We start from the raw sequence: 15532 nt of genomic DNA, 5'->3' as shown, positions 1-15532 counted from the left end.
GTTCCCTCTATGCCTATTTTTTGGAGGGTTTTTATCATAAATGGGTGTTGAATTTTGTTGAAAGCTGTTTCTTCATCTGTTGAGATGATCATATGGTTTTTATCCTTCAGTTTGTTACTGTGGTATATCGCATTGATTGATTTGCATATATTAAAGAATCTTTGCATTCCCGGGATAAACCCCACTTGATCATGGTGTATGATCCTTTTAATGTGCTGTTGGATTCTGTTTGCTAGTATTTTGTTGAGGATTTTTGCATCTATGTTCATCAGTGATATTGGCCTGTAGTTTTCTGTCTTTGTGACATCTTTGTCTGGTTTTGGTATTAGGGTGATGGTGGCCTCGTAGAATGAGTTTGGGAGTGTTCCTCTCTGCTATATTTTGGAAGAGTTTGAGAAGGTTAGGTGTTAGCTCTTCTCTAAATGTTTGATAGAATTTGCCTGTGAAGCCATCTCGTCCTGAGCTTTTGTTTGTTGGAAGACTTTTAATCACAGTCTCCATTTCAGTACTTGTGATTGGTCTGTTTGTATTTTCTGTTTCTTCCTTGTTCAGTCCTGGAAGGTTGTGCTTTTCTAGGAATTTGTCCATTTCTTCCAGGTTGGCCATTTTATTGGCATAGAGTTGCTTGTAGTAATCTCTCATGATCCTTTGTATTTCTGCAGTGTCCGTTGTTACTTCTCCTTTTTCATTTCTAATTCTATTGATTTGAGTCTTCTCCCTTTTTTACTTGATGAGTCTGGGTAATGGTTTATCAATTTTGTTTATCTTCTCAAAGAACCAGCTTTTAGTTTTATTGATCTTTGCTGTTGTTTCCTTTCATTTCTTTTTCATTTATATCTGATCTGATCTTTATGACTTGTTTCCTTCTGCTAACTTTGGGCGTTTTTTGTTCTTCTTTCTCTAATTGCTTTAGGTATAAGGTTAGGTTGTTTATTTGAGATGTTTCTTGTTTCTTGAGATAGGATTGTATTGCTATACACTTCCCTCTTAGAACTGCCTTTGCTGCATCCCATAGGATTTGGGTCATCATGTTTTCATTGTCATTTGTTTCTAGGTATTTTTTGATTTCCTCTTTGATTTCTTCAGTGGTCTCTTGGTTATTTAGTAATGTACTCTTTAGCCTCCATTTGTTTGTATTCTTTACAGATTTTTTTCCTGTAATTGATATCTAGTCTCATAGCATTGTGGTCGGAAGGATACTTGATACGAGTTCAATTTTCTTAAATTTACCAAGGCTTGATTTGTGACCCAAGATACGATCTATCCTGGAAAATGTGCCATGAGCATCTGAGAAGAAAGTGTATTCTGTTGTTTTGGGATGGAATGTCCTATAAATATCAACTAAGTGGATCTTGTTTAATGTATCATTTAAAGCTTGTGTTTCTTTATTTATTTTCATTTTGGATGATCTGTTCATTGGTGAAAGTGGGGTATTAAAGTCCCCTACTATTGTTGTGTTACTGTCGATTTCCCCTTTTATGGTTGTTAGCATTTGCCTTATGTATTGAGGTGCTCCTATGTTGGGTGCATAAAGATTTACAATTGTTATATCTTCTTCTTGGATTGACCCCTTGATCATAATGTAGTGTCCTTCTTTGTCTCTCGTAATAGTCTTTATTTTAAAGTATATTTTGTCTGATATGAGAATGCTCCGCGGCATGTGGGATCCTCCCAGACTGGGGCACAAACCCGTGTCCCCTGCTTTGGCCGGCGGACTCTCGACCACCGTGCCACCAGGGAAGCCCTCCAGCTTTCTTTTGATTTCCATTTGCATGGAACATCTTTTTCCATCCCCTCACTTTCAGTCTGTATGTGTCCCCAGGTCTGAAGTGTGTCTCTTGTAGACAGCGTATATGCTGGTCTTGTTTTTGTGTCCATTCAGCCAGTCTGTGTCTTTTGGTTGGAGCATTTAATTCATTTACATTTAAGGTAGTTATTGATATGTATGTTCCTATTACCATTTTCTTAATTGTTTTGGGTTTGTTATTGTAGATCTTTGAAAAATTCCTTTGGCATTTGTTGTAAAGCTTGTTTGGAGGTGCTGAATTCTCTTAGCTTTTGCTTGTCTGTAAAGGTTTTGATTTCTCTGTCAAATCTGAATGAGATCCTTGCTGGGTAGAGTAATCTTGGTTGTAAGTTTTTCCCTTGCATCACTTTAAATATATCCTGCCACTTCCTTCTGGCTTGCAGAGTTTCTGCTGAAAGATCAGCTGTTAACCTTCTGGGGATTCACTTGTATGTTATTTGTTGTTTTTCCCTTGCTGCTTTTAATATTTTTCCTTTGTATTTAATTTTTGATAGTTTGACTAATATGTGTCTTGGCATGTTTCTCCTTGGATTTGTCTTGTATGGGACTCTCTGAGCTTCCTGGACTTGATTGACTATTTCCTTTCCCATATTAGGGAAGTTTTCAACTATAATCTCTTCAAATATGTTCTCAGTCCCTTTCTTTTTCTATTCTTCCTCTGTGACTGCTATAATTCGAATGTTGGTGCATTTAATTTTGTCCCAGAGGTCTCTAAGACTGTCCTCAATTCTTTTCATTCTTTTTTCTTTATTCTTCTTTGTGGTAGTTATTTCCACTATTTTATCTTCTAGGTCACTTATCCTTTCTTCTACCTCAGTTATTCTGCTGTTGATTCCTTCTAGAGAATTTTTAAATTCATTTATTGTGTTGTTCATCATTGTTTTTTTGCTCTTTAGTTCTTCTAGGTCCTTTTTAAACATTTCTTGTATTTTCTCCATTCTATTTCCAAGATTTTGGATCATCTTTACTATCATTACTCTGAATTTTTTTTGAGGTAGACTGCCTGTTTCCTCTTCATTTGTTTGGACTGGTGGGTTTTTTCCTTGCTCCTTCATCTGCTCTGTGTTTTCTGTCTTCTCATTTTTCTTAAGTTACTGTGTTTGGGGTCTCCTTTTCGCTGTCTGCAGGTTTGTAGTTCCCATTGTTTTTGGTGTCTGCCCCCAGTGGGTAAGGTTGGTTCAGTGGGTTGTGTAGGCTTCCTGGTGGAGGGGACTGGTGCCTGTGTTCTGGTGGATGAGGCTGGTTCTTGTCTTTCTGGTGAGCAGGACCGCATCTGGTCATGTGTTTTGGGATGTCTGTGACCTTATTATGAGTTTTAGGCAGCCTCTCTGCTAGTGGGTGGGGTTGTGTTCCTGTCTTGCTAGTTGTTTGGCATAGGGTGTCCAGCACTGGAGCTTGCTGGTCGTTGAGTGCAGCTGGGTCTTAGCATTGAGATGGAGATCTCTGGGAGAGCTTTCACCGTTTGATATTACGTGGAGCCAGGAGGTCTCTAGTAGATCAGTGTCCTGAACTCGGCTCTCCCACGTCAGAGGTACAGGCCTGACACCCGGCTGGAGTACCAAGACCCTGTCAGCCGCACAGCTTTTGGGAAGTCTGAGGTCTTCCGCCAGCGTTCAGTAGATGTTCTGTAGGAGTTGTTCCACATATAGATGTATTTCTGATGTATTTGTGGGGAGGAAGGTGATCTCCATGTCTTACTCCTCCTCCATCTTGAAGGTCTCCTCTAGAGTTTGGTATTTTAAAGGTATTTTAAAGGAAAATATGAAATTTTCTTCAAAGTCAAAATATTATATAAGTAGGAAAAAAATTAAATATTAAGTGACATCATCTGAAACTTGACTTTTGGATAAAATTTCATTGTATGTGCTATCACAGGTACTACCAATGTACATCACTTGACATATAACAGTAGTTTTTCTTGCATCTATTACTTTAATGCCACTACTTAAGCTGTGACTTCCTAATTTAAAACAGTTTCAACGAGTACATGCCATTTGCTATCTCTGTTCCTTTTCTTTGAACTTTGTCAGGTGTATTTCTCTGCCTTCTGTGAAATCCCCTTTGTTAGTGTTGTCCCATGGGAATGGTCTGCACGCTTCCCTAATGGATTGTAAGGGCAAAGACAAAAGGGAGGAGAACAGCAAGCTTCCTGATTGGTCTTTCTTCACGGTGGATATTACAGATTTAATTGCGTGAGCCTAGGAACATGTTGCCTTCCTCCTTCTCCGTTTTTACATCCACTTTTGTTAGGAAAGTCTGTGTGTCTCCTGTATGGTGCGATTCTAGCATTGAAATGATTTGCGTGGTCTGTATCCATTTATGCCCATAAGAACCACTTGGAATTTTTATTTCAGTAGTGAAAATAGAGAGATTTCAGAGGCATAATTTTAAAATGCTTCTATTTTGAGATTATCTCCTTGATTCTTGCTTCATGAAGATGATGAAGCTGGAGTAAAGCACTGCTCGTTGAATTTCGACATTTATTTGACTGTGAATAAACTGTACACTATAAACTATAAACTGTGAGTCACTGTACTTACAGATCTGGACTCAACAGAAAAATGGGTCCAGTGTTTCAGCAGCCAGTTCACAGAAGAGGAATTCCAGTAAACATACGAAAAGATGTTCATCCTCACTTGTAATCAGGAAAATGTAAATTCAAATCATTTTATACCCATAAAATTAGCAAAAATTTGCAAGTGTGATATCAAATTTTGGCAAGGATGTAGAAAAATGGGAAGTTTCAAGCCTACTGTGGAAATGTAAACTGGTGGAAACACTTTGGAAAACAGTTGAGCGTCATTTTAAAGATGTACATTTTCTAAAATCCAGAAATTTCAGTTCTTGCTGATCACAGGCAGACTTCAGAGACATTGTGGGTTCAGTTTCAGACCACTGCAATGAAATAAATATCTCAATAAAGCAAGTCACACAGATATTTTTGGTTTCTCAGTGTGTATAAAAGTTATGTTTACACTGTACCCCAGTCTATTAAGTGTACAATAGCGTTCTGTCTAGGAAAACTATATACCTTAGTGAAGAAATGCTTTATTGCTAAAAAATGCTAACCATCATCTGAGCCTTCAGTGAGTTGTAGTAGTAACATCAAAGATCACTGATCACAGACCATCATAACAAATATAATCATAAGGAACAAGTTTGAAATATTATGAGAATTAGCAAATGTGGCACAAAGACACAAAGTGAGCAAATGTTAGAAAAATGGCATCAATAGACTTGCTTGACACAGGGTTTCCACAGACCTTCAGTTTGTAAAAAACGCATTATCTGCTAAGTGTGATGAAATGAGATGTGCCTGTGTGCTATAGGGAAATTCTTGCTCATATTCACTAGGCAACATGCATAAGAATGTAGCATCATTTATAGCAGCCCAGAGAAACCTGAAAACAACTTAAATATCCTTCAGTAAAATTTGTGGTTGAGGGAAGTCAGAACCTCTACTATTTTGGAGGGAAAAGCATAGGTCACTACATTTTTTAGAATAGCAGCTTTCAGAATAATTATTTCTTGATGGCATTGCTTGTCCCCGAAAGGAAAAAAAATATGCAGGTAGGTCTTCATCTGTAGTGACAGACAGGACAGCCCTGCTGAGGACGTGAAATGGAGAAGCCAAATTGTGCAGCCCTCAGGATGGGTGCTTGACTCTGCAGCCGGTGTCTCGCCTGCTTGAGTATCTCTCAGGAGGCCTGGTCTCAACTCCGTGGCAGTTACTCCTGACACAGGGCTATGAAAGCATTTGGTTTTGTGACCAGGGGCCTGGTTAGGGAGGCTGGCCTTGGCCTTGGTTGCCATTTTTCGAAGGTACACGTGGACCCTGGCCTGAGAAAGTTGGTAAGATGTGGCAGCAGAGGCATGTTGGACTGTTTTGATGAATTAACATCATTCAGCATAAGGGATTTTTTAAAGTGTGCTACAGTTGTTTATTGATTTTTCTGGATGCTAAATGGCTTAATACTTTCCTGCAGGAGGAACAGCTGAAATCTCACGAAAGCAAGCTGAGGCAGATCACCACAGAGCTAGCCGAGCACCGCTCCTACCCACCTGACAAGAAGGTTAAAGCCAAGGAGGTGGATGAGTACAAACTCAAAGATCACTATCTGGAGTTTGAGGTGTGTTGAACCTAAATGTAATAATTGCCTGTACCTGAGCTATTTTATGATTTTTTTCCATGAGGCAGGGTTTTTTTTTATACTTACTGTAACTGTGAGCAATGTACCTTGACCCTGCCCCTCCCTGGGGAGCTCTGTGCAGGGTCTAGGTCATGGGGCCCTTCATGTTCACGGTTCTGTTTAAGCGTCAAACAAGCATCAAAGAATAATTGCCAGTTTATGCACTTCAAAGCAAATAGCCTGCCTGTTGGAATAGCAGGTGCTGGCTGCAAGACAAAAAAACAACAAGTAGATGGACATGCCAGGGTGGGCAGCTGCTTTCTCTGTTTCTGCACCTCTTCCAGCACAGTCCTAGTCAGAAAAAGTACCGCAGAGGAAATGAGCTACAGGGCGACATGATGCTTCTTCCTGCTGCTAGGCAACAGATGCATTTTTCCTCTTACCACTCACTGCCCTTCACAAGGAGGCTGGTTGTGCACATCCATGTACTATGGCAAGTGTGGTCATTAAAAGGGATGGGAGGATCCATAAACTCTGGAAAGACAGAAAATTTAAAAGCAAGTTGAAAGCGGTATAGATAGTAAATGTTACCTTTGGCTAAATTTTCTCCCAAGTTAGCGTCAGGGTTATGCAGGATCCTCTGACTCTCCCCCTTCAGCTGCCACTTTAAGACACTTAAAGTATCTCTTTGTTTAAGTTGATAGCCTGTAGTCCAAAATGAAGAACAATTGTCTTTAAATTTCTCACAGTCTTTTTCTGTTGAGTGTGTTGAATCCATCTTTAACTATTCTTTTTCATTGTAGCTCTAGTCTATTCTACTTATTCATCTCCTTCTTTCCCATCTTACAGTCATGTTTCTTCCTTGGGCTCGAAATGTAGCATCATCTGAGCACCCTCGCCCTGGCCCCTGCCATCCCCCAGGATCTGATCAGGAGCCATATCCCAGTGCTCTGCCTCTGCGGTGTCCCTCCTGTCCCTTGCTTGCCACCGGTGTTGCTTTTATGCCTCTCTGCCCAAGTCCTGGGTTTTCATGTCTCACCTGAGCCTAGCGGCTGCTTCCTGTCATCAGCTCATCCTGCGTGTTCCTGACAGTTAGTTTTCTAAGGCTTGCTTTTGTTCAACAGCTGCCCTTGATTTTCCCCACAATTTACCTTCAGATAAAGTCCAGTCCTTAGTCTGAGAGGATTTGGGTTCCTTCTGTCTTCCCACAGCACGGGTCTTCCCACCACGACCTCCATGTATATCAGTCACATTTCTGCCCACTCTGCCCTCTCCAAGCATGCTTTTGATGCCTTTGTTCATCTACTTCATTCTGCCCCAAATGCTCTTCCCCTTATTTCATTTCTGAAAGTGCTGTTCATCTTCCAAGATGCAGCCCAAATCCATCCTATGAAAAGCCTGCTCTAAACCTGCTGGTTACCATCCTGCACGGTGACTTCTCTTACGGTGATTTCAGGAAGTCTCTGTATCTGTGGCTTCCGTGCCAAGGCTGTGAGCCCTTGGAGTGCAGGGACCTCAGGTCCATTTCTAATCTCTGCTCTGTGCTTGCTCTTGGGCTGGCACAGGATTTCATGGAAGCTTTTAAAAGTCTTTTTCTGAGTTATAAAATTTCTGTTACAAAATGTGACATTTGGTCCCCTGCAGATCCACGTACTAGTTTTCTTCATGGTTAAGCAGGTCCTTGCTCTGGGCAGATGAAGAAAGATCTTTCTTTTATTAAAGGAGAAAGTTTATTAGCTAAAACTTTGGAAGCCTTACCAGCAAAAGACTTGAACAAATACCTTTTAAAAAACAAAAAAACTAAGCAGCTCATCTATCCCCACACTTGTTCCTTCTTGGGAGATGGGAGTTCTCAGAAATCAATCACAATTCTTCACACGTCTGGAGTGGCTTTCAGCTGTAGGCCCTTTTAGTTTCACACATGCTAATTAATTTCCCAGCACCTCGGGCCTCTGCTGCCCAGCTCTCAACACCTTGCCCTGAGCCCTGGGCTCAAAGGCTACAAGTCTCTTCCCAGGAGGCAGGGACCATGGCAGGACCACAGAAGGGATGCCACTGCTAGAAGCACTCCCTGCTTTTGCATCCACTGTGGTGCCCCTTTTCTGAAAATGTAACCCAGCAAAAGCCGGCGTTTTCATTTCCTGACATGAACTTAGACCAGCCTTTGTGGAGGTAAGTCTTGCTTTCATCAGGTTGTCACATCAAGGAGCCTGAAGACTGCATTCCAGGACTTTGGCTCATTAAAATCTTCTCATATGGTAATATGTCGGCATGCTGGATTGTCTGTCGAACTGTGCTGACCTGTGTCACCAGAAAGGCAGACGGGCACCTCACTTCATAGAGGTTATCTCAAAAATTTTTTGTCATCTTTTTTTTTTTTAAGTGAATCATTATTTTTCACTAACTTAAAATTGAAGTACTGTATCTTTCGGGGTCCCCTTTGCTGTTATTTCAGCCACCAGAATTTGTCTTGTGTGTGTGCCTTCGAGATGCTCTGCAGAGAATTCAGTGCTTGGCTTTTTACAGCCTTCCCTAGCAGGCTGCTCTATTTCCGGAACAGGAGGTCTGAGTGTTACTGACTGTCCTATGTACTTTGTTCATTGCTCTATCCCAGCTTCTGGAATATGGACCGAGTGTTTGATACGTATTTGTTGAGTGAATAAATGGAATTTTGTTATTGCGTATAAAAGATAACATCAGAGGAAGTGGTTCCCTGAGAACGCTTAGTAGCTCCCCTGAAAACAGTTGTGATAAGCAGACAGCAGCGTCTGCAGTTCAGTGTGACCTCAGATGGGCAGTGACAGGAAGGGGAGCTTGAATCCCATCTGCATCCTTGTCACCAGGGAAGAACACAGGCAGGAGCCTGTTCTCTCACCTGTTCCTGTAGTAAGGGACTCCCTGTGGTTTCAGAGCAGTTCTTGTAATTTTCACATCTTGGTAAGAAAAACACCTTTATTTTGTTAGAATATTAAGCTGTTGGTAATAACACTGGGGTTGTTTCTAACTTAATGCGTTTGTTATTTCTATCCCAAGTTGCTTTGAGTACAAACAGTTCTTCGTAGTGGGCCAAATTCACAGCTCTTTCTATGACTTAGAAATTCTCCAAACTCTGACTGACAGTAAATGATTAGAAACTCTGGTAAATGAGAAGGTTCAGTGGTTGTTTTTTGTTTGTTTGTTGTTTGTTTTTTTTAACATCTTTATTGGATATAATTGCTTTACAGTGGTGTGTTAGTTTCTGCTGTTTACAATGGTGTGTTAGTTTCTGCTTTATAACAAAGTGAATCAGTTATACATATACATATGTTCCCATATCTCTTCCCTCTTGCGTCTCCCTCCCTCCCACCCTCCCTATCCCACCCCTCTAGGTGGTCACAAAGCACCGAGCTGATCTCCCTGTGCTATGCGGCTGCTTCCCACTAGCTATCTATTTTACGTTTGGTAGTGTATATATGTCCATGCCACTCTCTCACTTCGTCCCAGCTTACCCTTCCCCCTCCCCGTGTCCTCAAGTCCATTCTCTTGTTTGTTTGTTTTTGAAGTCTATAAAAAGTCTACAGAGAACAAGGAGACTTCCATCAATCTCAGCCTTAGCCTGTAAGAATATTCACTATTGGGGCTTCCCTGGTGGCGCAGTGGTTGCGCGTCCGCCTGCCGATGCAGGGGAACCGGGTTCGCGCCCCGGTCTGGGAGGATCCCACGTGCCAGGAAGGCCCGCATACCACAAAAAAAAAAAAAAAAAAAAAAAGAATATTCACTATTACTGTAAGCAGCAAACTCCACTCAGAATGGCTGTTAGTTGACCAAGTTCATGCCTCTCTCTCTTTGTTGCATATTCATAGGGGGTGGGGAGGGGTGGCATTGCTTTGTTTTCGATTGAATTGGTTTCCCCAAGCTGTGGCTGTTACGTGTTTAGAAGAGTTCGTGTGGAGTCTGATCTCAGTTTTGAAAGGGTTGTTAGGCATCACAAGTCTGTGTAAGAAACTCGCCATCATTTCCCAGTTTCAAAAAATAGATATCAGAAATGGCCTCACTTCCTTATAACTTATTTCTACTTTATTCAGTTCCCTTTTCACTTAAAAATGTTTAACTGATCTCCATCTTTCTAGTACATTTGGAAATTTATAAGGATGTGGGACAGGTGGGTGGTTTGTGTCACATATAAAAACTTACAAAGCTCCAGCCACTCGAAGCACAGTAGGCTGGGCTGTGTCCAGTACTCCTGGGCCCTTTAAGAAACAGCCCTTGCTAGCACTGTACTTGGCCCCAGAAATTTGTCCTTATGTCTCTTTAGCAGTTAAAGTGAAGATACTGTTTGATCCAGGATGTTTTTCATGTGACATTTAAGATGTTTTCAGTGGCATAAGTTATTAATTCTTAGACCTGAGCAGGGAAAGGGAGACCGTAGCAACCCAAACCTATGAGAAGCGTGACTGGGCTGTAAGAGGTTTGCTGAGGAGGGAGGGATTCCTGAGGGCAGGCTAACAGAGGCTCCCGGGCTCACTGCAGAGCCAGTGGAAGCCTGGCGGGCAGCACCAGACCAGTGCATTTCATGGGCCAGCAGACCTGAGGTCAGAATGTTTTCTTTGGCCATCGCAGCGCGGGATTTGTTTTCATTGAGATTTGAATGCGTTTAGGGAAGACCTGCAGGGCCCTCCCCACCACCCCTTCGTATATCAAGCCTAGCAGGCGTCCACATTTGTGTTGCTGACCTGGCCCCTGGGGGCAGTTCCGTTTGCCATCCGTGTACAGAGGCTGCGGACGGTTGGATGTGCTTTGTGTCTTAGATCTTTGAACATGGGTTTTGGAATCAACTGTCTCTTCGTGGTTAGAAAATGGATACTTCCAGGTACATGTGTTCTCAGGTTCCAGTCCAGCAGGAAAAGAAGTCCACGTCCCCGATGGCTCTACCCAGATGCAAAATAAGTGCCCTTGGCTGAATGGGCTAGAAATCAGCCGCATGCCCACTCCTGAATTTCGACCTGGAGTAGCACATGCTTATGGCTTCAGGCAGGCAGGGCCCACACGAACCCCACGGCTGGAAGCTCAATTTTAGAAACAACAAATGTCCATTCTAGTAAGACATGTAAATCTCTTGGGACGGGATATTTTAAATCTAGAAAATCTAGGGCATCCTTGAGGTGTGATGCATCTTTTTCTGAATTTCTAATCTTTGGTGGCATGTAAAATGTCACGATTCCTTCTGAAATTGATGTATTTGAGAATAAGAGCACATTCCATACGGCGCCGTTCAGGAGATTCAAAGCAGCTCATATCAAGGAGCGCACGTAATATGAATTTCTGGGTGTAAGCCCTCAGTTTTATCGTTGGGCTATTTGTTGCATGGTGGGTAGGTGGTGGTTTCTTTTTGAACAGATTCTCTGCTTGTGATCTTAGCTCTGCTCCCTCAGATCGCTCAGTCTTTGTCAACCTCAGATAAATAATTTTCACGTGACGGTCCACTTTTTCTCTCACAGGAGCAGTGCAAGGGCATATTTCAGTGCACTGCCAGCTGCCACAAGGCTAATCCACCTCTGAAACGAGACGATCTAGCTGTTCATTTGTGAGTGGCCTTGTTTGTAAAGGTACAGAGATAACTGTGATCACCATCTTTCTCCCTAGCGAGGGGAGGGTCTCAGTTGAAGGAGAGTCTCAGTCTCAGTACCAGAGTCTAGCCTGGAATCCAGCACTGTCTCCTTTATAGAAAACATCACAGAGGTGATCCCCGGTCTGGATCTGAGAAGCTAAGATGTGGCAGGTTAATAGAATTCTTGGGGAAGTTTAGGAATTTTCTTTTTCTAGTAGAAGGCTAAGTGTTAGAGTCTAGAGACCCAGGTTCAGCAGCTGCCCAGGCATACGAGTCCAGTTAACTACAGAGACAGGAGTCTTGCATTGCCGTTTGGAGTGGCGTTTCGTATGACACAATGAGCGAGGGCTGTAGAGCGCTGGATTTTCATCTGTAAAAGATGACGCACTCTTCTGAAGGGAGGAGAAGCTTAGCAACAGGATCCTTTGAATCACATTTTACACAGATGATTGAGATGCAGAACAAACAGCCAGTCACGGGACCCACAGTGACTCTGTCCCTAAACCCCTCCTTACACCTGAAATGTCTGCTCTGAGGAGGGTCACTGCTCTGGGTGAGTGTCCTGTCTGCCAGAGAAGGGCAAATACTTGCAGTTATGCAATAGTAAAATTAGGAAAAGGGATGGACTGGAAGTTAGGAGGCCACTTTAGTCTCATCCTTGATGTGTTTGGTATTAGTTTTCCTCTCTGGACCTCAGTTTCTGGTTGTGGAGATGAGATGGGATTGGGTGAACTAACCTGTAAGGTCACCTCCAACTCTTTATTTTTGATGCGAGATACATACTAACAGCAAAGAGTTTATTAGATTAACTCACTCTCACGATGACCCCTTAGAGTGTTGTTAAACATAAAACAAGAATAGTTCAGTTTGGGGATATCAGGGGATCTGGACCAGCTCCGTCCAATAGAGACATAGTGCAAACCACATATATAATTTTAAATTTTCTAGTAGCTACACTTAAAAATAAAAGGAAACTGGTAGAATTAATTGTAATAAGGTTTTTCAGCTTAACACAATATGTCCAAAATATTATCATTTCCACGTGTAATCACTATAAAATATTAAGATATTTGACGCTTTTTTCTTTCTAAGTCTTCAAACTTTAGTATACCTTTACACTTAGGGCACATCTCGGTGTAAGGTGGCCACACTGCACGTGCTCAGGAACCGCCTGAGGCAGTGGCTCCTGTGCTGCTCAGTCCACCTAAAAGCCAGCCGGGACTGGGAGGCCTGGTCACAAGTGGGGTGCAGGTTTCACGCATAATGAAAGAGGTGCAGCTGTTGTGCACCGTAGGACGCTACAGTAGTTTGCCGACGGTGTCCCTTCCGTCTAGCTGCCTGTGCGGTGCCTGTTGTTTACTGTTTTGATTGTTACTTCTGGGTGGGGATTCAGTAAAGAAGAGGCCCACCTGGTGTGAGCGCTGTCACCACAGTGACTTGTGAGAAGGAAGTGCCCCTTCAGTCTCCCCACAAAGCTATTCTCGTGCTAATAGTGTGAGCGGCCTCCTTCGCAATTCCCTTGCACCTTCTGGTAAGTGACCCTCCCATCCGTTGGTTTGCAGACTGCTGGTACTGTCCGCCCTTTCCTGTGCTAACTCTGTTTTTTTATTTTTACCCGGAATACTTTATCTCTGTCTAACTACTTTAGGTTTCTTCCTACTACTTTCCATAAGAATCTATATGCTTTTGATGTAAGAGTTTTTAAAACTTGTGTGCTTGAGCCCCTGCTCTGAGATGCAGAGGCTTGTTGGAGGGAGCAGGCTACTGCGTTCTTTAGGTGTATCTAGTTCAGAATGACTCAGTAGACTTATAATGAAAACTTAAAATGTTTTCAGAAATGTTCTTCTGGAAATATTAGGGGAAAATCATATGCAAAAATGCTATGTTTGTACTAGCCTTCTCAGTACAGCCCTCACTGGAAGGCTGGAAGCAGGTCCCCCAGTCACGGACTTGTTGCAGGAGCACCTTTCTGCCTGGACAGCTCCTGGAGGTGTGGCTCATGTGCACGAGGGACACGTCGGGGCCTCTCACCGGAGCTTTCATGCCTGACCAGGTCTGGCCTTTGGCCAGTTTGTGGACAGAGTCAACCACAGCTGGTTTCCCATGTGCCTTCCCCTCCCTGGACCAGCACTGCGTCTTCATCCATGTGTCATGCTTCCCTCCTTGGAGAGTCCTGGGAAGTTTATAGCTGCCCCTCATTCTGCCACTTGTGGAGCCTGAGACTGGAGGGGGCGAGGGACTTGCTGAGGCCTGGTCGCTCAGTGTTCTGACTCCACGAGTCAAAGATGCTTTACCAAGACAGGCTCAGAACTGGACACAGAACTGGTGAGATGGAAGAGAGATGTTTGAACTGGGCCTGCAGAAGGTGCAAAACTGCTTTGAGCTCAAAAGTAATCAATATATCTTAGGGATGAAGTGTCCTGGGAAGTCAGTGGAGAAGGTAGTTTACCTTCAAAGCTTCCTCAAATCCTACTTTAAAAATTTCCTAGAAAGGCTGACCTGTCCCCTTAGGACAGGCATTGGCGTTTTGGGATCTGTGCACGTGACAGGCCAGCTGCCACAAAGAGTCCTGGGAGCATGCTTCTGAGAGAAAGCGTGTGTGACTTTAGGGAATCCCAGTACAGCCAGAAGCACAAACTAAATATAAATCAAGGATTAAGAGTGTGGCCTGTATAAGAATGTTGTCATAACAAACTAAAATTTTGTTTTAGATGTGAGTTCCCCAAGGAAAAACTCAGTGAGAGACAAACTTTTATCCCATAGGAGTTAAATTTAGCCTCTTATCCAGATAAGTAGTATTTCTCTAGCTCAGATTACTTATCTTGGGTATGTAGAAACTTGACTTCACATCTCTGTGTTTCAAAGGACAAATTTTTTTTCCATTAAACTTTTTAATCCCATTGATCCAGAGTTAATTTTCTTTTTCCAGTTAATTTTACACTCAGCTATTGTCAAAACCCTCACGTGGCAAGGCCACGCTGGGCAGGGCCCCCAGAGCCCGGAGCCTGGTGCATGGCAGGTCTGCAGGACTGACCCATGGCTAGGTGGGAACTGGACAATTCTTGAGTTTTCCACCTAGAAAACAAACTGTGTTCTATTTTCTAAGTGAGCTTTGTGGACTTTTAAGTTGAGAATTTCGAGTTTAATTTCTAAGAAGAGAAAAAAAATCTGGGTACTAACACAGACTGGGTTTATAGAAAGGGTTTCGAGAGCTGGAGAAACAAAGTGTGAAGAGTGAGAAAGGAAGCAGCGTTTTAAAAATTAGCTCTCAGAATTGGGAAAGCTCTCCTTGACACCCAAGTCCTGTTCTTCTCCACAAAGGCTGCCATGTTGCAAAGGGAAAAGCATTGCAGGGGATCTGCCTGCCGGGGCCTGGCAGCAGGGGCCCCTGGGAGGGACAAGCACGACAGGGGTGGCCATTGAGCCCTCGCTGCTCTCTGAAGGGCCTGTGGGAGCTCTGGGGGCAGAGACCAGACGCCTTAGGAGCATCAGACCAGGACCACAGGATGGAGACAAAGACATGCTCAAAACGCTTTCTGCAGACCCAGTGCTTTTTGTCCATATTAGAGTTTTTTGACCTCTTCTGCTTATATTATTATTAGAAGTAAGCTTTTTGTTTTAGTTTTGTTTCTAATTGAAGTCACAAAGTTCATTTAGAGAGCAGTCGAGCCAAAAGGTAGACTGAAATGAAACAATGGAATTCACACTGCCTCAGGTTTTCCCAGAAAGCCACGAATGCAAACTATACAACCTAAAAATGTGTGTATTTGCTATATTTTGGCAGTGGGTTACCATTACATGCAGAAGCCTGATAGGGGAATGGCATAGGGAAAAAGCATTAAAATTTCCTTTTAAAAATGTAAGTCCTCGGGCTTCCCTGGTGGCGCAGTGGTTGAGAGTCCGCCTGTCAATGCAGGGGACACGGGCTCGTGCCCCGGTCCGGGAGGATCCCGCGTGCCGCGGAGCGGCTGGGCCCGTGAGCCATGGCTGCTGAGCCTGCGCGTCCGG

At 43.1% G+C, this 15532-nt stretch overlaps 1 protein-coding gene across 24 annotated transcripts in view; it reads left to right on the top strand.

Annotated features, from left to right (window-relative positions):
- PSD3 (pleckstrin and Sec7 domain containing 3) overlaps window positions 1-15532 on the top strand; it is a 706021-nt gene that overhangs the window by 671670 nt on the left and 18819 nt on the right. For all 24 annotated transcript variants that reach the window (XM_055081025.1, XM_055081023.1, XM_055081027.1 and 21 more), the window contains one exon: window positions 5794-5937. In XM_055081025.1, the coding sequence (XP_054937000.1) occupies window positions 5794-5937 (144 nt within the window). The remainder of the gene's footprint in view (window positions 1-5793; window positions 5938-15532) is intronic.

The sequence above is a fragment of the Physeter macrocephalus genome, chromosome 20, assembly GCF_002837175.3.
Source record: "Physeter macrocephalus isolate SW-GA chromosome 20, ASM283717v5, whole genome shotgun sequence".
NCBI classification, from domain to species: Eukaryota; Metazoa; Chordata; class Mammalia; order Artiodactyla; family Physeteridae; genus Physeter; species Physeter macrocephalus.
This window is presented reverse-complemented; position numbering and strand designations above follow the sequence as displayed.